Source organism: Coturnix japonica, chromosome 2 (assembly GCF_054131305.1).
Source record: "Coturnix japonica strain WE chromosome 2, WE-NBRP24, whole genome shotgun sequence".
Taxonomy (NCBI): Eukaryota; Metazoa; Chordata; class Aves; order Galliformes; family Phasianidae; genus Coturnix; species Coturnix japonica.
In genome coordinates, this window is record NC_140664.1 from 42,725,864 (window position 1) to 42,748,214 (window position 22,351).

The 22,351-nt window shown below is 41.2% G+C and overlaps 1 protein-coding gene across 2 annotated transcripts; it reads left to right on the forward strand.

The window, feature by feature from the left end:
* Positions 1 to 1,316: 1,316 nt before the first annotated feature.
* On the forward strand, positions 1,317 to 20,833 carry ABHD3 (abhydrolase domain containing 3, phospholipase). 2 transcript variants are annotated; one of them, XM_015855438.3, is made up of 9 exons: positions 1,317 to 1,538; positions 3,045 to 3,208; positions 5,520 to 5,702; positions 7,415 to 7,460; positions 10,367 to 10,479; positions 13,451 to 13,624; positions 14,267 to 14,315; positions 14,400 to 14,565; positions 19,146 to 20,833. In XM_015855438.3, the coding sequence occupies exons 1-9, from the start codon at positions 1,392 to 1,394 to the stop codon at positions 19,322 to 19,324; spliced, it is 1,221 nt and encodes a 406-aa protein (XP_015710924.1). In that variant the 5' UTR covers positions 1,317 to 1,391; the 3' UTR covers positions 19,325 to 20,833. The 2 variants fall into 2 exon arrangements, with proteins under 2 accessions (XP_015710924.1, XP_085395724.1); XM_085539598.1 differs by lacking the exon at positions 3,045 to 3,208.
* Positions 20,834 to 22,351: the final 1,518 nt, after the last annotated feature.

Genomic DNA, 22,351 nt, shown 5'->3' on the forward strand with positions numbered 1-22,351 from the left:
TTCCTGTTTGTGTTTTTGTGGGGATCCAAGGGATAGAATGACAACACTGTTGGTAAGCAGTAACATAAGCAGTAGAACAACCAGGTCTTCCTTGCAAAGAAGGGTCTCAATAAATATGTCTTTCCCAAACAGACCATGGAGCTGTGGCATAAAATAAGGAGCAGGATGGTACTGCTGAGCCTGTGATGTGTGGGAGCACCTCCAGCAGCAGATACTCAGTTGCAGGATATTTGTGCAACCTGAGGGCCAGCCAGGCATGTGCAACCCGAGGGCTGGCTCAGCTTGCAATGCAGTCGCCTTCCACCCTGCACTATAAAGGTGATGTTTCTTCACTGCAGAGTGTTTCTGCAGTGGTGACAGCAGCAGCGGGTCATCTCCACTGGTACAGACTATTATGAGTGTGGCACGCAGATTCTTGTTCACTGCTGGCAAAAAGGCAGAGCTAATGGTGGTGAACATGTTAAAAAATAGTGTTTTGTAGCTGCGAGTTTGCTCTATCGAACAGTGTTATCGAGCTCCTTTCATCTGTTGTAGTTTCCATGGAAATAAATAAGAGGCATTACATTCAGAGTAACTTATGTATGTACAGCCCAGGGCCATTCCTCTTCACTCAATGCAGTGCAGGCAAGCCAAAAAGTTGGACGCCCACGTATTATCAGCAGGATTCCTATGATTTTACCAAGGAAAAACGCAGTCACACTGCTGCTTCAGCTGGAGAGGGAAGCGTCAGAGCAGGCAAACACGTGAGGGTCTCGATGCAGCAATCCGTGCTGCTGGAAGGGAACGCGCAGAGATATCCTGGGGAGCTCCAGACTGCATCTGCTCCGCTCTGTTCTTCACTAACGCCTTGTAACGAAAAGGAGAGGTGGCAAAAGCTGCCGCACACTTCAGACTCAAGTACATTTCCACGGCTGGTGAGGATTAGCCAATGCTGCACCTGGAAATGCCCAGCGTCCCCTCTCCCTCCCGTACACTTGAGGGCTCTTGTCCTGTTCAAATAACAGCGTGCGGACAGGGGCAGTACCGCACTCACTGGGTCCCATAAGTCGGCACCAGCCTCTCCCTCTGCCCCCGTCTCCAGGACGTCCCACGTGAAGGGAAGGCGCAGGGCTGGGGCACTCTAGGAAAGGACCAGCCTATATCCAAGGCTCGCCACGGCCCAGCCCTGCCGGACCCTCCGCCCCCAGCACCGCCTCACGCCGCCCCCTGACACCCCGGGCCTGGCGGCCGCCCGCTCCCCGCAGGCCGGGGCGGGCCGGGGGCGGGCCGGGCATGGCGCCGGCGGCGCTGTAACGCGGAGCGGTGCCCGGCGCCGTGCGCAGCCGGCGGACAGCGGGAGCCGGGCGGCGGCTCCTCCTCTTCGCTCCGGCTGCGGGCGGCGGTGCGGAGCGATGGACTGGCAGGTGCTGACCCGGGAGCTGTCCCTTTACCTGGAGAGCCAGGTCCGCGTGGGGCTCTTCGGCTCCGGCGTGGGCTTGTCCCTGGTGCTGGGCTTCGGCGTCGCCTACGCCTGCTACTACCTCAGCAGCATCGCCAAGGTGAGCGGGAGGGCGGCGGGCCGGGCTCCGCAGGTGTCCCGCCGACAGCGTCCCGCCAAGGTCACCTCGGCCCCCGGCCCTCGGGTGGCAGGAGGCGGGCAGGGCAAAGCGTCCCCTCCCTGCCCGTGCCGGGGATGCCCGGCGTCCTTGCGGTGGGGTCAGCCCGCAGAGGGCCCTTCCGCCGGGCCGGGCCGTGGAAGAACCTCGAGCTTTGCTGTGCGGCCTCCCGCAGCACGAAACGCGGCCCTGGGGCTGGAAGGATCATGTTGGGGTTGGAACTACATGATCCTTGAGGTCCCTTCCAACCCGGGTCATTCTGTGATTCTGTGAAGGGGGGGGTCCGGCCCGGAGGAGTGGGGTGAGGGGCTTTGCCTGATGGTGTCCCGCAGTGCATGAGGTGGGAAGCGGTGACTCGGAACGGTCTGAGGAATCCCTGCTCTGATGATAGACCGGGTGTGGGGTTGTTGCCCTTGTGTCTGCCCTCAGTGCTGGGTTAAGTACTGTTGGACTTGCTGCTGCTGCGTTTTAGGGCTCTACCACCCTTGTACATCTTTTCACACATCATTTCACACATCATTTGGGTACAGCGAGCCTGATCCCATCTAAAGCTAAAAGATCTCTAAGGTCCCTTCCAACCCGCACGAGACTATTACCTATTATTACCTATTAAAGCGGCCCCACGGACTAATAGTGAGTGCCACATTGAGTGCTTAACCAACTGAAAATACACATATGTAAAGATTTAAGGCCGGGAAAGACTTGCATTCTCCTGTAGAATTGCTGAGAACATTGCCTTCCTCTCTGTCAGAAAAAGGACGCTTTCTTTTCGTCTGAGGAGGAAAATAAAGGGTCAGGAGGACAGGCTGCTGCTGCCGTGTGTGTAACGGTTCTCTCCAAATCTTCTGTAATTGTCCTGTTACTGCCTGCATGCTGGAGAGTCAGTGTGAAAGGGAAGCTTAAGAAATATGGTTGCTAAAATTTGAGTCGCTTGGTATGATGATTTCCACATTAATTGGAATTGAAGCTGTGAGAAATATATCCGCATGCAGAGCGTTACAGAGGTGAGTACCAATGCAGTGTGTGCTGGAGAGGGAGTGTACTGCCAGGTTAAAATAGGAACTGCAAGAGAACAGTCCACATCCCTGGTTAAGCTTCATTTCTGCATCATACAGGAAAATGGATGCAATATGGACTTTCTCACTTGCAGTGTTACACTGTGTTTTTGGCTCCTCAGGGAAAGGTGTGACGCTGGTAGAAGTAGAGCTGGAATAGCATATTATCAGAAATAGGTAAGGAATCCGTAATGCTTAGTGATTTTTGTTTTTCAGTTGCACAATTTTAGCATTTCATTTGGTTTTTGTTTACTTATATCTTCACTATGTAAGTAAATACATTAAAGAAATCGGTCGTCTGGGAGAGGATATAAATGGACTTTTGTTGATTTATTACTTATTTATTTATTTTTTCCTCTGAATGCCCATTCCTGACTGTAGTCTCTCTTCCTAGAAACCCCAGCTGGTGGCAAGCAATGAGCGTTTCTGCCGCTTTCTGGAAGAGTATTGTCCTGTTGTGACAGAAACTTACTATCCCACGATTTGGTGCTGGGAAGGTCGGGTGCAAACACTCCTACGTCCCTTTATCACCTCTAGACCCCAAGTCCAGTACAGAAAGTAAGTGCCTTTCTTCTGGAAAGTGACTGTTTGTGTAGCCAATGGTCACCTTACTCTGGGTCACAAGCTTGTGCCCATGTATTTGCTTTATGCCCATCTCTACAACTCTGTCCTAGGCTTGGTACTGTTTCTGTCCCAGTTTCAATATGCAGTAAGTTTAGAAAGTCATAGCCCAGGCCTGTGTCCCAGCAGCTTTTGAAGAACTCCAAGGAGGAGATTCTACAACCTATGCCAGTGTTCCATTGTACACATGGCACATAAGTGCCACATATTCAGAGCGAACCTCCTGTATTCCAGTTGTGCGTACTGCCTCTTGTCCTGGCATAGGACACCACTAAAAAGATCCTGGCTCTGTCCTCTTTGCTCCCTCCCTTCAGGTATTTGTACATGTTGATAACTACCCCATTGAACTGAGCAGGCCCAGCTCTCTCAGCCTGTCTTCACAGGAGAGATGTTTTGGGCTCTTCAGCATCTTCATGCCCTTTGTTGGACTCTATGCTGTGTGTCCATGTCTCTCTTGTGCTGGGGGACCCAGAACTAGACCCAGCACTCCAGATGTGGCCTTGCTAGAGCTGAATAGAATCGCCTCTCTTGACTTGATGGTGAGATTTTGCCCAGTGTAGCCCAAGATACTGTCAGCCTTATGTGTGGCATGGGCATACTGCTGACTCACCTTCACCTTGGTGTTCACCAGGACCCCTGGTCCTTTTTTGTAGAGCTGCCTTCCATCCGGGTAGCTCACATCATGTTCTGGTGCCTGGGGGTTGTTTCTCCCCAGGTACAGGACTTGGTACATCCCTTTGTAGAACTGCAAGTAGTTCCTGTGAACCCATTTCTCCATCCTGTTGAGGTTCCTTTGGATGGCAGCAGAGTCATCTGGTGCATCAAATATTCTGGTGATTGAATGCTTTCATTTTGGAAAGGTAATGCTATCACTCTGTCTATCCATTTAACCAATATGTTCAACCTTAATCATAGCATGGCTGCTTTCAGCCCAGTTCTGAATATATGAGACTTCTGGAATTTTCAAAGTTAGTTTTACCTCTCAGGTTTATGTGTTCTTTAATGCCTAAATTTTAAGAGGAAAGAAATTAAATGTATTGTTTGTCCTTAGCTGATCTCTCTTACACAGAAGTGAGACTAAGTCTGGCAAGTGAGGCATTTGGCACAAGAGCTAAGGAGAAATACTTTTATGCTCCGGAACCTGGATGCAGCACAAGTTGTTTCAGCTCTGTTTGCATGGTAGAATAGATTTAGCATTTAGCAGCTACCCTTAGTTTTAGTAACTAGGAAACATTTCAGTGGCATGGCCATGTCCACTTTTTGTAGCCCTGCTTGTATGCTCTCTGTTGCAAGGTTTGTGAGGAAAGAAATGTAGTTCCATGAGGCAAAGCTTAATTTGCACCATTGGAGATTGTGTTGGCAGTACATGCCAGCATTGCATCTACTGCCCATTACTAAGAAAGGGCAAAGCTGGCTCTGTGAGTTCAAGAAGGCTGATTAGCTTTAAAATCTGTAGTAATTTCTATCAAAACTGTATTTTCAAGTGAAAAATCAAATGCAAAGAGGACTTAAATTTTGGTAGTTTCTACATTAACTCTCTCACGCAATGTATACATAACCAGAGAAAGGGGAAGATGCTGCATGTTTCTATTTAAAACAAACCAACCAAACAAAATAAGATATATGCATTGAAACCATCAACACTTTGTTTAATGCATGCTTAGCTTCTTGGGACAGTATCACGTTTGTTACATTCTTAAGATATGTGTTTTAAGAGTTCATGCTAGCAAAGTTGGTATAGGGTGAAATTCTGTCTTTGCTGATCCTGTAAAGATGGAATAGTGTCTGTCTGTGTTCCACGTGTTAAAATCATAGCAAAGTGTCATCAGTTAGACACACTGCTTCTTTGAGTAGAGTTAAAAAACCACGATAGATATTCAACACACTGCCCAAAGTGCTATCAAAAGGTTCTCAGACCACACAAAGGAAAAGAAAACCGTAGTAGACAAACCCACATAAAATAGGAGGCAGTGCCAAAAGTCACGTTAGTTACAAACTTCCACTACATCAACAGCAAATGATGAAAGGTCAGCTCTTCGTTGAGCATAAGCTGGAGTTGTGCCATGAACTAACTGCATTAACTCCTGTCACCTGTTATATCTGTAAACATACCCAGGTGGTACTTTTAGTGTTAAAACACAATGAACAAAGCAGATTTCATACCTGGTAAAATTTACAGTTTAAGCACTTTTATTAGAATGCATATATTTTAAATCTAATCATGGTTGTCTTAAAATGTGCCTTTCAGTGAGCTCATTAGAACAGCAGATGGAGGACAGATTTCGTTGGATTGGTTTGATAATAATGACAGCTTATATTATCCGGATGCCAGCACAAGACCTACAGTCCTGTTATTGCCTGGTCTGACGGGAACAAGCAAGGAATCCTACATTCTTCATATGATCCATCAAAGTGAAACACTGGGATATAGGTGCTGTTGGATTTCATTACTTGTATTTTGTGTGCAAGATCAAATATGTGTATGTATGAGGAATCTTCCTAAAGCAAATGAGATTTAGGGAAATTGGTTTATGTAAGAAAGTATTAGAGGTAATAATAATAATAATCACCAAATTATGTAATGGGCAGTAAATTCTAAAAATCTGTTGTAGTGTCTACAGATGTGCTCCAGAAATTGCAGTGAAAACAAGCTATGTCTGCATAGGTCTTTGCTGCCGTATCCTAAACTATAACATCAGCACTTGTGTACCTTTACACTTCCTTGAGAAGGGGTTTGTATTCAGCTTCACAAAGCCTTGTGTGGATGGACTGCTGGCAGCAGGCCTTGGAGGAGGTCAGCTGCTGAATGCCAGAACTGCCTGATTCAGTAGCCTTCAATTCTTGAGTGCAGAAAGGGAAGCCAACCCACTCGTACTGGTAATGCTGCAGGAAGAGGTTTGTCGCCTCTTGACTGCCACTGTGTAATTTAGTTTTGTTATTAAGGCTTCTGGTCAGAATTGGGTATAGTAAGTGGATTAGTCAATGAGTGAATTCCTTTATGTAATCATATTCCTGCAACCATGCATTAAAATACGTTGTCATTGTTGCTGTTTGAAATGTGGCATTTTATAATTGCAGACTGGTTTCTGGTATTGACAATATGAAGTTCCTCAAGTATATATGAGTGTTTATGCTCAGTTCTGGCTGTTTGTTCTCTGTTTGGACATCTGGGCGACTGCTTTATAAATTGTGAAAGTACGGCAGCACTCTTAACTGTTCAAACTGCTTTCAAAATAACTATCGCTTCCACATTTATATGTAAACAGCACTAGAGGAAGAAAGACCCCAAATCAACAACTTAGAATTGCTTTTAAAATAGTCCCGAATGAAAAAGCTGCATTTGATCACCTAACAAAGGGAAATAGGACATTGCAAAGGAGAACTTTCAGCTTTGTTTTTAAACAGCAACATTTGGAAAACAGCAAAGTAAATCTTTTTTTTTTTTTTTCATTATTTGTTTCTTCACATGCCTTTAACCCATTTAAATGTGTATATTTTATTTAACAAAGTCATTCCAATGACGTGATAGAAAAGCAATAGAGAAATAAGATTTGTTAAGAAAGCATATATTGCTAAGGTAATACGTAACTGCTAGAAAATTCAGCAACTCCAGCATAGAGAAAGCAGAAACATTGCTGTGCAAGACAAAAAAAAAGTGGCCCCAGGATCTTGTACAAAATTTAGATGCAGCCGTTGTAGTTTTGAATTGGGTCATTTATTGCTGTTTCATAAAATGATGTGATATGGAGAATGTCTGCACATAGCTCTCCTTCTACAGAGCATTGCTTTAGGCTCAGCACTGCACTGGCATAACTTACAGCCCGTAATTGGCCAGCTCTGAGTGCAGGCAGAGCGAGATCCGTGCAGTGTTGTCAGGTAAGCCATGCAGTTCTCATCCTGCAGATGAGACTGACAGATCACAGAGTTCCCTTACAGTCACACTGACTTCAGTGAAATCCCATTCTGGTATAAAGGTCATCCTGCTCCTGTCAGATTTCAGCACTTGTAGAACAGTAAATATTTATGTGCTGAACTTACGCCTAGAATTGGCTTGCATCTCTTTATGTATTTTCATTTGTATGCACATTGTTTTTTAGATGAACAAACAATCTATATAATGGAATTTACTATCTCAATTTTCAGATGCGTGGTTTTTAACAATCGAGGAATTGCTGGTGAGGAGCTTCTGGTAAGGATGAATGTTAAGATAAACATCTCTCGTGTAATCAGTGGATATGTAACCATCACTGTCTATTTGTAAGGCACTATTTAAATGAGAGAAGCTCGTAGTGTATGTTGAAAACACAGAGAAGAACATCTCATCTGGTAGATCAATAACAAGGAGATATAAACTTTTATTTACTTCTCAGAAAGGGTGGTCAGGCATTGGAATGCACTGCCCAGGGAGGTGGTGGAGTCACCGACCATGGGAGTGTTCAAGAAACATTTGGATGTTGTGTTGATGAATATGATTTAGCTGGGAAGTATTGGTGATGGTTGGACTGGATGGTCTTCAAGGTCTTTTCCAACCTTGATAATTCTGTGATTCTGTGATTTTAAATCTCAGAGAACAACTGATCAACGCAAAATTCTTTTGCAGTAGGAACAGTGATAATTGCTTGCACAACTGCCCATATCAATTAAGGCTAAATATTGATATGGTTAAAAAGCTGTCCTGTTAAAATTGATCTGTATTATGTGTTACTGAATTAACGAAGCAGATTTATATGGATAGCCATACCTAAAAATAAAATGTGTTCTTCTGTATTTCTCTGCAGTTATGACACAAACTTAGCTACAAAATAGCTTTGCTGTGTGTCACGTTTGCCTAGGAATAACTGGCAGTCCCACAGATGATGAGATTGTGAAGCTAAACATTTCCTGCAGCTGGGCACAAGCTGTGATGAAATACTGCTGAATAAGCTTTGTTTCTTCATATGTGTTTTGCTAAGAATTTTGCAGCTGGTATGAGTGTGCATAATACTCAGTATTGTTTTGCATTTTTTTTTTAATCCCCTGGTTTCAAACTTAAAAAGCTCTGAACGTTTTCCCATAATCAGATAAAATATTTCAATGCAAATATTGCCATGTTAGGGTATTTTTCTGCATACTTCTGGAGATGGATGTACAAAGCAGTTTTGTGACACACAAAGTCCTTATTGATGAATTTCTGAAGCGCTAACAGAAAAGATCTCTTGTTTGGGAGCACTGTGTGTAATTTAGTGTAATCGGATTTACATATTTAAGCATTTTAAGATCTTACTGTGGAGCAAAACAGCTGAAATTGTAACGTTTTCTGTAAGGGGGTTTCTACATTTCAATATGAAATCCCTAGTTAATGAGTTTGAAACATGGTTGAGCAGCACTGTGGAAATTAGTCATGCAAGTAATTATTTTTCTCGCCTCTTTAAAGATGGATGTAAATTTACACTATGTGATAGCTACATAGGGAATCAGTTAAATAAATGAAATGGTTGTTTGTTTGTTTTTTTTTTAATTAAAAGTTACTGTGAATTACTGTTGCAGAATCATCAAATAATAAATGACCACAGCCAATGTGAACTAAGACAGTCTTAAAATGCCTTAGTACAATGAAAAGGTATCCTGATAAAAGTATCAGGAATTAACTGAAATGAAATAGTTTTATAAACTATAGTTTTATAAGTTCAGCCACTTACAGTTTTATAAACTCTTAATTTGATATAGATTCACTTAGAATACATTAGACCTTAGTTACCAAAAATAATGTGTTTTTCCTTGTAAACTTGACAACTTAATTAAAATAAAACACATTCACACCATTTATAATTAATAGGATGTAGTAAAGGGCACCGTGATTCATGTGGATGAGAATTGGGAATGCAACATAAATGGAAAACATCTTCATGTTTTCATTATCCAGATTTAGGTTTTCTCTCCTTTCTTTTTTACTTCAACATTTTAATGTTCACCACGTTCAATGTACTTTAAGTAATTAGCTCCTTCTAATTAAACTTGATAAAATTGTCCACAAATATCCAAGCTGTTTAACTGAAAACAGTTTAAAACAACAACAAAAAAGGAGAAAAAAAATCACCTTAAAATACGGTGTTGCTTCAAGCAACAAAAATAAAATCAGTTAATTTAAAATAGAATACTTTTATAGTTAGTTTTGATGGTTTTTGTACTGAATTCTGGCAGGCCTGCCACTACCTTAAGTCAAGGTCACTAATATGTTTAGTAACAACTGCAGAGTTCAAGTTCTGTTGAAGAAATCTAGACAACATGGTTAGAAAAGAAAAAAAAACACCCAAATCTCTGTGATTCCTACTGTTCCTAAAAGTATTTAACTCCCTTACACTGCTCTACAAAGCCTTCAGGTTGTGACCTGTGGTAGTTGTCTATGCAGATAAGGCTCAAAAGCCAGGCTTATCTTACCTTCAGGTAAGCAGGGAGCAGATCATCCAAATCCCAGTGATGGCAGTGGGACGCATTTCACATTCCAGTTCAAGATCTGAAGAGTTGCATCTGGTAGATAGAGAAGGGATATAATATGTATGTCCCGCTGCTTTTGTTAATAGAGTATGGTAGTAAATTGGGTAAACTGCAGTGCGGGATTTTTATTTATTGGCTCATATTCTGTATAGAATCTAAATACAGTCTAACTTTCAAGTTTGAGCTGACAGAACTTGAAATCTATATTTTCTTTGGCACTTGAATGTGGACGATGGTCAAACTGTCATGGATTTTTTTAATTAATTGGTAAATTATAGCCTTTATGATGTGTCTTCATTTCCTTAGGATATCTTAAAAATACTGGTGTCTATCTAGTTTTATCTAGTTTAGCTAGTGACTCTGTGGTTAGATTTCGCATAATGATTTAATAGTTGCAGGTAGTGAACATCTTTATTACCAATCTTATTTTGTAATGATAGCAAGAGTCTCCTTCATCCACCTCCTCCTGAAATGCTTGGGTTTCTATTTGCTATTTAGTCCACTTTCAGGATAAATGTTAAATTTATCTTGTTATATAAATGTCCCACTGTACAGTTTGCTTTGTCCTTAAAGGTTGATAAAAAAGCTTATGGTGGCATTTTTCCCTATGACTCCTTACAGACTCCAAGGACTTACTGTGCAGCTAACACGGAGGATTTGGAGGCAGTGATTCATCACATACACAACTTGCACCCCTCAGCTCCCTTCATGGCAGCAGGTGTTTCTATGGGAGGGTAAGGTATTATGTAACAGAAGTCTCAGTTTATCTGTGATCTTAATAAGACTGTTACAGCATGATTGTAAATTGTAATTATCCTGCAATACTTACTGCAACTGATTTTGGTCTGTCTGTACTTGTGAATATTCAGAAGACTCTCAGAAGCTTAATTTCTTTGAGGCTTTCAGCTCTGTGTCAGGTAAGTCAGAAAGCAGCCAGTGTTCAAAAGATTTGAGGGGAGGACACCATAGGGACAAACAGGGAACACAGATGGATTGACAGAGGAACAGGTGGGCTATACAATCTATGGGAGCTATGAAGACCATCTTTGTAACAAAGGAATACGAAATAGAAACTAGAGTTAATGTACCATGTTTTTTAACAGTCTCTGGAATTTACAGGTTTTAAAAAGATTTTTGGTCTGCCCAGGCTCTGCAGTTTGTGGGTAGGTTTTGCTGGAAGAGGTGTGAGTATCTGCTCTGTCTCGCTCAAAAGCAAGTAGTAGCATTGTTACTGAAGCCAGCATGGGTTGATTTTTAGCATGTGGTGTTAAGACTTGTTGTGTCCTGGCTTGTGTCCAGAAAGCATAGCTAGAACAGATAGTGATAGAACAGTTGCTAGAAAAATCACTGCTAGAAAGTAGGAGAAATGTTCAGACAGACTCTTGAACAAAAAAAAAAAAATGGAGGAGAAGGGAGCTTCCCTTCTGCAGGCACAGTAGAAACTTTGAGACTTCTTTGTCATGAGTTTTATGGACAGAGGGCAGATAATAGAGCTGTGCATTGACATTAATCTACTAATGACTTGTAGGAACCTTGGGGTAAATATAGGTTTATTCAAGCATTGTAGTTATTAATTGAGTCAGAAACTTCAAAGTCTTTTAAATAACTATGCCAATGTTTTTCCATTGCTGCTGTTGAAATTTGGCCAGTGTATTCAGTATAAAGAGATATGATCCTCTTCAGTTTGTCAATATCAGTCTTTCTGGAAAGCCCAAAATCAGGCCCGCTACACCTCATAAGTGCCAAGAACAGGGAAATACTTACTTGTCTAGACCTGCATATTTTGCTTGTACTAACAAAGCATATTGTTAATCTTCTTCATTGCTTCAAGGGTGCGTTGCTCATCTGTGCTTGGCTTGCCCAAGTCGTTTTTAGAAGCAGTGCCACTTTTTCTCCAGTCATGAATCTGTCTTAGGTGTAAAACTTAGCATTTCCCTTTGTTGAGCTTCACAAGGTGTCTACCAGTCTATTTCTACAGCCTGTTGAGGGCACTTGGAATGGCAGCTTTGTCTTTTTGCAACTGCAAAGGACATATTTGCCCATTTGAGAAAAAAAAAAATAGACATTCACTTCACAAAGACGTAAATGTAAATGATCATCAGATCCTTGGTATATATTATTATGGAAAGGGACTTTGTTTTCTAACAGAAATATTCCTAAACCTTATCTCCCCCTACATATGTTTTGTAAAGTTGTAAGTGGTTTCTGTTACTACTGCAACATTTTTTATTGGTTTATGGCTCATTTTTCTTCTTGGAGTATATAGACCCATGGCTCATGTGTTCCTCCTTTTCTGTGACTGAAGGGGAGCACACACTACCTAACTCCTATATGTGTCACAGGCAGCTTTCCTCACTGGGTTTAGCTTGAGTAGTTTGCAGGTACACATTCCCAAGCACTGTTAGTTATTCTTCTGCTTGTTCCTACCAACTGGTGAGTAGGCAGTAACCTACATCTCCCTTCTGCACTGCTATCCTTCAATTTGGTGGGCAGTGTGCAGGGATAAATTCTCTGTGATGGCAGGCTGATTCACATTGTCATTGCTATAGGCTGCTGTCTCCCATAGTGCAACAGATGAAGCCAAAGTATACAGTGTTGGTGTTCCAGGAGGCTGTATTAATTTGTGGAGCTTCTAATGTTTTGGCTTCAAGACCTGATGTTAAAATGCTGCTTGGAAGCCTTGGGGTATCAAGCAGTCAAGTAATACTTACAGCTTTGCTGTTGATATTTTTCCTTTATTATCTGTCTTCTCACTAATTTAATTTTTGAACATCTGAAGGGTCAGGTACTCATGAACTCTCCCTTTTTTTCCAACTTAATTAAACATCAGCAGTACAGTCTGTAAGTTGCAATTGGTCAGAAAGGCAAGATTTATACTATCTATTTGGGTCATGATTTTTAGTTTTATTAATTATCTACCACTTCATTCTTTTCATTAGTTTGGATATTAGGAAGCACTTCTTTACAGAAAGGGCAGTTAGGTACTGGAATAGGCTTCCCAGGGAAGTGGTTGAATCGCCATCCCTGGATGTGTTTAAGAGCCGTTTGGATGTGGTGCTCAGGGATATGATTTAGCAGAGGGTTTTTAGAGTACTATGGTTAGGTTACAGTTGGACTTGATGATCTTCAAGGTCTTTTCCAACCTGGGTAATTCTATGATTCTATGATTCATGCTTTCTGTTAAGGAAAAGAGGCTGTGTTCTCTCATATGTCTGAGGTGGGGTAAAGGTATTATATTCCATTCCAAAGACAGCTTCATAATGATGCAAGTGTGCCAGGGGTGCATTTATCAGGCAGACTGATTAGATTTACTGGCTCAGGAAGTCTAAGAGTTGTAAAATTGTAAAAACTACTAACAGTCAAGAATACCTGTTCTGTGAGTCAGGTATATTTGCTTGATGTTTTCCTCCCTTTCAGTGATATAAATAAGACTAGTAGATATATCTTTATTTTTAAATGCACTTCTACCCACATCCCACACAGCGCACTCAGTTCCTTTCTGAATGTAGAGAGAGAAAGAAAACTTCTTGAGTCATATGTTGATGACGTTGACTACTTTCTAGAAGCATCAGACACAGCTGTAAGGCTCATACAATAAACTGTAAGGAAAAGCAGACAAAAAGGTGGCTGATTGTTATGTGTGCTTTAGATTGAAGCAAACAACTTGATAATATATGTGTTTCTGTTTCTCATTTCTGTTTGTAGCATGCTTCTTTTAAATTACCTGGGCAAAACTGGCAGAGACACTCCTTTAATGGCAGCTGCAATTTTCTCTGCGGGTTGGAATGTTTTTGAATCTGTAGAATCTCTGGAGAAGCCACTAAACTGGCTTCTTTTCAACTATTACTTGACTACTTGTCTACAATCGTCTATCAGCAGGTGAGTTGCCTTCTAAACTACTTGGCAGGATGGCAGGATGTTAGCATAAGGTCTGCAGCAGGTACAATAATGCTGGCAAAATTTGTGCTGTAACAACATTTCACAAAGTTGTCCTGCATGCATTCTTCTATGGGCTTTGAAATCAAAGGGATCTTTGCAGGAAAAATTGTCATGAATGTGACTAAATAAAGTCAGCAGAAAACTAATGTCCTTCTGGAGTTATGGAATTAACTGATTTAACTTTTTAGACATCCACGCGTATAGAGTTTGAGTTGTATACTTATGTGTATGTATCACATATACGAATTCTTTTAAGTCAGCTTTGATTGCAAAAGCACAAAGAGGATTAGTTTGTCCTTTGCTTTGTAAAATTAGGTTGTGTTTTGTATTTCGAGTATTTAATTCTCTGAACTTTAGCATCTTTCTTATGACTAATGCAGAGTTTGACTATGTTGCTGGATGTGTCTGCATAGAAACAAGCGATTTCTTATGTTCTTGATTTCCACAGGCAGATTTTTCATACAATAAAATTAAAAACAAGCATGTTGTTGATAGGGAGTTATCTATACAAATGTATCTATGGAGCAGAGGGCTTCTACATCTGTTCATATAACCCTACAATTTTTATCCCTTTCTCTTTAGGCATCGGCAAATGCTGGAGAAATTATTTGATATGGATCTTGTGATGAAGGTATGCAAAAATGTTACTTTCACTTTATCTTGATGGTGTTTTCCAAATGCTGACATGGTTCCCTGTTTGAATTCTGTACTTCAGGCTAGAACTGTTAGAGAATTCGATAAACAGTTCACTTCTGTCATGTTTGGCTACCGTACAATTGATGATTACTATGAGGATGCCAGCCCGTGTCGCAAGCTGAAGTCTGTAGGCATTCCAGTATTATGCCTAAACTCTGTGGATGATGTTTTCTCACCAGGTCATGGTAAGTTTAGCTTTTTTAAAAAATATATTTCTCTATTTGTACAATCCTTAAGACAAACTATAAAGGTCTGAGAATGAACTGTGTGTGAAGTTGTATGTAATTACTTACCCATAGGATCACAGCCTCCAGGAGTGGGTCAGTCTTGCAGTTTACTTAGTATAAAACAGATACAAAATAGCTGGGTACAGAGAAGCCTGATTAGAACAGAATGCAGAAGAAGCACGTGGGGTGGCAGCCATTAGCCCTTAGTCTCTATATAACAGCAAAGAAATATGTGCATTTGGGGTGTGAATTTTTTCACTGTAAGAAAGATACCAGACATATTGCCCTTCCAAATGTGCCTGTTTCTATTTACTAAGTATGGAGACAGCCTGTAACAAGGAGCTTAGTTATAGATGTCTGGACTGTAGACATCCAGAGTTCAACAGAATTTAAAGCAAATATTCTCTGTTACCATTTCTTCCCTAGTCCCTACAAACAATTTGCTTATGTTACAGATGACTCAAAGTCCCCTTGTTGTTGTTCATGGTTCCAATGACATGAAATCCAATCCCTGAAAACTAAATAGGAAGAAAAAACATAAGTTAGCATGCAGGCCAAAATCTAGGGCAGGAGAAAAGATACAGAGGAGGTGAACTTCTAAAAGGGGACACATTATAATCAATAAAAACCCAACTGGATGAAGCAGCAATTTTAGATAGTAACTTACTGGCTAAATACCTTGCTTTCCTTTCTCTTCCTATTTTTAGCCAGACATGCAATCATTATGAACACTGTGCTTTTGATCTTTAACTCTGTTCCTAACTGTCTCAAAAAAGATCTGCTTATTCCTGCAATCTGTGTGTTGGTTACAGTGTCTGAGAAGGAAGAGAGAGAAACAAAAGTTAATACAGAAGAAAATCACTGTAATGAACAGCTGGTTGAGGGCACCAATGCAGTCAACACCTGATACCTTTAAATACAAAGTTCATTCAGTTGATTTATCTCAGGGAAATTTTCTTCTGTTACCACGAGTCAAGTGAGATTATTGTAGAATGAATCACAAAATCGAAATTGGTGAACAGATTAGAACAGCAAATGGAAGAATGTAGGAACTGGAAGATACTGTATACGCATGTATGCTCTGTTTATGTATTGCCCGCGTGTAAAACATATACTGAAAAATGCACAAATTTTACGTTAGTATTTTGAAGACCTGTTAGAGACAAATGTGACGTGAAGAGATAAGGGCCATTCCAGTGGAGTGCACTAGGAAAAAAGTCAGATTTGTGGTTTTTTTCCTCCTTGAACAAAAACTGTCCATGCTACTCAGGAGCAATACAAAGAGCTGACAGCCACCCATCCCTTACACTGGCCAAAGCAGAGAGCTAAAAAAAAAATGTAAGATCTAGGCAAACATAGTAATACTCTTCCAGGATACTTGACTTTCAACAATTAATAGTTCAGGAATGTAGTAAGACAGAGTTTTATTTACTAGCCTCTGTAGGACTTATTTTTTCTGCTTGAGTTACTTTCCTGCTGCAAGCACATACTGACTTGGATATGATAATGGATGTGGCCATGATCTTAAATTCTGTATCAAAATGTAAAACCTGGCTAGTCATTCTGAAGATAATTTTTTACTCATGGATGATTTCCTGAGTCCCCTGGAATATGGTTGTACTGGATCTCTCCTGGATCTCTCCTCTCTTGGAAACTCTTTGAAAGGGCTGACAATAGCAGGACATGGGGAAATGGATCCAAGTTGAAGGAGGGAAGATTTAGGTTGGATGTTAGGGGGAAGTTCTTCACTAGGAGAGTGGTTAGGCCCTGGAACAGGCTGCCCAGGGAGGTTGTGGATGCCCCGTCCTTGGAGGTGTTCAAGGCCAGGTTGGACGGGGCCCTGGGCAACCTGATCTAGTAAAGGTGTATGTTTGGTGACCCTGCCAGGCAGGGGGGTTGGAACTACATGATCCTTGAGGTCCCTTCCAACCCGGGTCATTCTGTGATTCTGTGGAGCTGGTCCCTAAAGGAAACATGTCTTGTGGTGAACAGTGGATTATAAGGATGGTCTCTTGTTTAAGTATCAAACCTATTGTTAGAACTAAACAATAAAAAATGCCTTAGCCTCTTGCAGTGTAGAGGGAGGTGAGGTAGAGCGTTGTGAAGGATCTGAAACAATGAATGTTACAGTCTGTTAGAGACTGTCCATCCTCTCTTGGACCCTGACTCTAGCTTGCCTTTCCCAATGAAAATGTGTGTGGGAATAGGCATTTGTTTATTCTTTGTTCACAGCACTGCACTGTTGTTGTGATGGTGATTAGTTTACTCTAGAATGGGTCACCAGTCTGATTTACAGATAATAGCATGACTTTGTTATGTATGTGTATCCTTGACTCCTTTTTAGTTGGTGCCACATGCAACAACTTTTCACACTGAGTGCTGGTAGGAAACACAGGGCACCTTGATTAACAACCTAGAATTTGCAGCTGCTGCAGTCAGTTACTGGAGGTCACCCATCTTGATGCTTCCGATGTCTGTTTTGCAGTAGCAAACCTAAAGGGCTGGTGTCACAGAGTCAGTGTCACATTTGACTTTTCATCTGAAGAGACTTTCAGCAGCATATTAAGCATCCAACTTAAATTTCATCATAGTAGTGCTAGCTAATTGCTGCTGGTGTGTGTTGTGTCCAAGCTGAAACCCTATCCTTGAAGTTAGGTACAGTACTTTTTATTGAACATCTCTGACTCTCTGAATCCAAACTTAGTATGATGACCCTTAGGTGTTATTTTGCATCCTCTTATGTAAATACCATGGTTTGTTTTTTCTGTTGTCCTGCAAGGAAGCCACAACTAATTGATTCTGAACAATTCTGCACGTGCATTTAACATTGTGGTTCTGTGATCATGTAGTACAGATCTGTGCACTGCTGGGTCAAGCAGCAGTACAGATTTTGGTCATTGGAAGCATATGTACAAGGTTAGATTTGGACAAAGATGAGCAGTAGTGTCTTTTGGCATACCGCCCTGTAACCCAGAGAGCAACACATCCAGTGCTCCATTTGTCTGCGCTTTACTTTGCAGAATTTGCTCTGTTGCGCTGTGGCTTTATTAGTGGATGGCTAAGAGTCCCTGGAAACAGCTTTGAGAGAAGCACCATGTGGTTGCCAAGCATCATTTGCATTTTGGCACATTTGTCAGTTCTCTCCTGAGAAGCTGAAGAGCAAGAAACTCTGCTGGGGAGGAACTGTACAAATGGTGACCTAACTGTGTCGAGACTGTGCCATGGACAGGCTTTAATGTGCTCTGTAGGGGAGGTTAGAGCAGAAATGTAACAGCAGGTCGAACTTGGCAGCTACTGATCATCCTCACTGCAAATGGAAAGAAATGACTACATATTCAGCCCAGTGCTGCAGTTCTTGATAAGAGCAATGATCTGTGGCAGAATTCTGCTGTAAATGAATGTAAGATAGAATAGGGAACACTCTGGATGGGGAAGATGATGTTCACAAAGACCTGCATATGGCTCACACTTTACCCAGCACAGAAAAGTGCTGTTACCTATTCTTGTCTGGCCGGCCTCATTGACTTTTCATTTTAGCTTTGCCTCAGCATTGCTATAAAAGACCTAGGTCCTGCATATGGCATTGCCAGTTTTCCAGCTGAACAAAGGAAAAGTCAAGGATTTTTTTGCAGATACAGTGAGAAACACAGCTCCTTTCACTTAAAGAATCAAAATCACTTACTAAATGCTGGAATCAAGCTACTTAAATGCATGCAGCTTTAAAAGGATGGGAAAAAAATGGACAGCGGAGAGTAATGAAGAATCTCAACTCTGCAAGAGAATTCCCACTGCTCTCTGGTGCTCATAGGCTTTGTGCAGTATACAATCAAGTATCTGTATTATGGGCAGGAGCCAGATAACACAGCATTCAGAAAAGACACTATCTGTGCTGTATGTGCAGTGGTTTTAGCAACCTTGCTGAGGCCTGGAGTGGAGATTTCTGCTTGTTAAGGAGAAAAGCATGTTAAGTGTATGCAAAACTTCAGAGGAAACTGCTTAAAACAACCATTTCTTGAATCAAGAGCACAAACACCACAGCTCCATAAAGCTCTGCCGTTGTGTTGTCCAGTTGGTATGGTGACAGTGTTAGCCCATTTCCTCATCTTTCTCTTACCTTGTGTATTTAGGTTCCTCAGAGCAAGCACCACCTCTCACTATATTTTCATGGTATGGTCTAAACATACAGGTGTAATTGCACAGAAAAACAGATATGATAATGATAATAACCCAGGATGAAGTTGCTCAGGGCCCTGTCCAACTTGGCCTTGAACACCTGCTGGGATGGAGCATTCAGAACCTCTCTGGCCGCCTTTTCCAGCCCCTCCCCACCCTTTTGGTGAAAAACATGAACACTTGATTTCTGAAGGTTTTACGGCAGCCAGAAGAATCACACAGAAAAGCTGAGTTAATGTTGAAGAGATAGAAATGCCGTTTGACACAGCTCTGTTTCTAACTCCTACTATACATTTAAGCTTATTGTGCATGTTTATTCATATATACTATGATAAATAGCTGAAGTTCTTTTTCTTCCCTTTTAGCTATACCAGTGGAAGCTGCCAAACAAAATGCAAATGTAGCTTTGGTCCTGACTTCTTGTGGAGGCCACATTGGTTTTCTGGAAGGAATATGGCCAAGGAAGTGCACTTACATGGACAGAGTCTTCAAGCAGTTTGTACAAGCCGTGTTTGAGCATGGAAACAAAATCTTTAGCATGTAGCTTTGGCTATAGCGCAGTGGCACATTCCAACAAGGGCAGTTAAGCTTAATGCACAAATTTTAACTACCATAAGCCAGCAAATGGAGAAAGTCCATTACTACACGCAAAAATATTTTTTGCCTAAGATTTTGTAGCAAGAAACTAAATAATACATTGTCACTTTTGTATTTATTTTTAATATGCCTTACTAAGAATGACCTTAAATGAAACAGCATTCTGCATACATCAAATTGCACTTAACCAAAAGCATCAAGTAAATAGACTGTAATTCCTAGAGGTTTTAATTTAAACCAGTACATATTTAGGAGAGTTAATTTAGATGGCTTTTAATATTAGAACAGCAACATTCAAAATAGCATTTATTGTCTTGCCAAACATAGTATAAGTTGGCCCATTCCTTAGGTGAAAATCTTCAGAAAACAAAAGGAGAGAACAAAAAGAAGCTCTGGCTCTTCAAACAAGTCTAAATTGCAGCATGCTATTCTGTAGCATTAGGCTGATCGACTTCTGCTGTTTTACCCTGACAATATCCACATCTAGGTCTAGTTATTGTGTTTTAAACTATGCCAATGCCGTATTCATTTTACGTGTGTATTATTTTTTTAAGCGGCTTATCTGTAGTGTTTACATATAACCAAAAGATTCCTTTAAAAGAGTACTGTAATCACTTATATAATTAAAAGGCATTTTGCATTTCGGTGTTTGTGTACAGCTGGGCGTTGTCATATCTGTAATAGATACTCCATATAACTGGTAAATTCAATTACTGTCTGTTATGTTTATATTACCTTGCAAGGACGTTACAGTTTTAAATAAGAAACCATAGAGCACTAGGGAGTTATGTTATAGTCTGTTTTAAATTTTAACTAATGTATCAATCTGAATCCAGTGGTGGAGATGCCTTTGCTTTTTTATTGCTGTGTTTTGAACAGGGTCAGTGCAAGAAGAAAATGTGGATAAAAAGCAAGTCTGGTCATCTGTCTTAAGTAGCACGTGAACAGTCCTCTTGCAAGGCAAGTATCCTAGTAACAGCAAAGGCATGGGAAGAACAGAAATAACTTTTGTCTTCAGATAAGACAGAAATCAAGATATGCTACATGAAAGCTAATTTTATACGGTGGGAGGTTACATTAAAAATTAGAAAGTGTTTTCAAGTTTTGACTTTTTAGGCAAGGCATTGGGCTTTGCGCAGATAATACAGTCTAACTTACTTCGTACCCAATAAGGACAGTGGGAAAAGCAAAATGAAATCTTATGCATGTTGCTACAACAGATGAAATCAGCATATTAGTAGGGTGCCTTACTCATTCTTAAATTCATTCCCATTAGAGAGGTTATGTTCCTACAAAAACAATGAGCAATAAACTGTGTATTGAGCATTACGTTTGTAAAACTGTTCGGGTATGGTACTGTTGAAAACTCAGCAGGAAATATTAATAAAAAATAAAACCACTTATATTAAAAACACACCTTACTGATTAAATAAAAGTAACGTGGTTGATGGCAGAATTTCTGTCTCTTTGCACTTATTTTTCTTTGCACTCTTTGCACTTTAGGGCCAATCCCCCACACAGAACCACATGGTACGTTTCTCTGTGTAAGTATCTATTAAGGTGTTTGTCATCTCCTGCCAAACATAGCTATACCTCCAGCATACATGATGGATCCCTTCTTTGAGACAGGTTAACAACGTTTCGTGCCATCCAGGAAAACAACATCTGCAGATACCTGCTGTAGAATATCCCAGCCATACATATATATACATATTGTTTCTATTCCAACAGAAGGAAAGCAAAAATCTGCCCAATACACAAGCAGCCACAATAGCCAGCAGTTCTTCATTGGCAAAAACCTCTTCCTCTGTGAGATCCAATTTTCCTGTCCTCCTTCCTACTAGATTGCAAGAGTCCTGCTTCTTCCCTCCTCTTGGATGAGGGTATGGGGACCTCATGAATTTGCAGAAAGGGTGGGAATAATGTCCCTGTGCTGTCTCAGCTGCCCTTCCAGTCTATTAAAGGAACTAAACATACAGTGATTAGAAAACCACTAGTTTAAAACAGCTTCACATGTGGCTCTGGGTAACCTGCCTGAGGAATTCTTCAGACGCACTGGCAGTATATGCAGGGTTAATCACAGCTGTGATGCTTAAGCAACACCTACCTCTGCATCTATCAGTCACCACTTCCTTGCCCAGTTGAGATACCTGATAACCAGCAGGGCAGTTTTGGTATGTGCTAACACGTCAAAGGGGCTGCAAGGTCTCTGTGCTAGCAGGACTGCTACGATAGGGTTCATAATCAAGAACTCAGACTGCAAGTATACAGCAATTCCTTCTTGAGTCAGCTGCAGTCAACAGGCAATCCAGAAGCATTATACTCAAAATTAGTAAATAAAGCTAAATTAATATGAAATCCTTTTGGCTTTACACCTGTTCAATCAACATATTGCACCTGTGTGAATGCAATTCCTCCTTCCTCCTCAAGTCCCCTAGACACAGAGTAAGGCTGCTTCTAAGCACTCCTGTTCACAGCCACCACATCCTCTGAAGAGAGAAGGAGTTCTCTCAGAAAAGTAGGCATTTACTTGCACTCTTAAACTGAAATTAGTGCTTCCAATGCTGCCACCTTCTGTGGAAAGCTGGAAGTTTACTCATATTCTTGTATTCTACGACCTGAGTTTTCTCAGGTTTTGGAATGTAGTGCTTGGCAAGAATGCTCGCTTCTTTACAAAAAAAACGTGCTATTCAGCAAAATACTGTTCCATGGAACAATGTGAGAATAAACTTAGCTTTACTTCAAGTAATTTATTGGTTGGTTAACGCTGAGGTGATCCACACTTGTCTCCAGTCATTCCGATGGAGTGAAGTAGTCTCACCAGCATGAAAATGTATAATCAGTGTTCATGGAATGGCTTGTGTTGGAAGGGACCTCAAAGCTCACCCTGTGCCATGTGCAGGGCTGCACCCAGCAGCTCAGCTGCCCCGGCCCCATCCAACCTTCCCTTGAGCACCTCCATGGACGCACCCAC

Bases quoted from the DNA above. Each gene is read 5' to 3' on its own strand.
- ABHD3 (XM_015855438.3), top strand. From the start codon at position 1,392: ATGGACTGGCAGGTGCTGACCCGGGAGCTGTCCCTTTACCTGGAGAGC. The intron at 5,703-7,414 runs GTGCTGTTGGAT...CTCAATTTTCAG, and splicing joins AGTGAAACACTGGGATATAG to ATGCGTGGTTTTTAACAATC. The intron at 13,625-14,266 runs GTGAGTTGCCTT...CTTTCTCTTTAG, and splicing joins CTACAATCGTCTATCAGCAG to GCATCGGCAAATGCTGGAGA.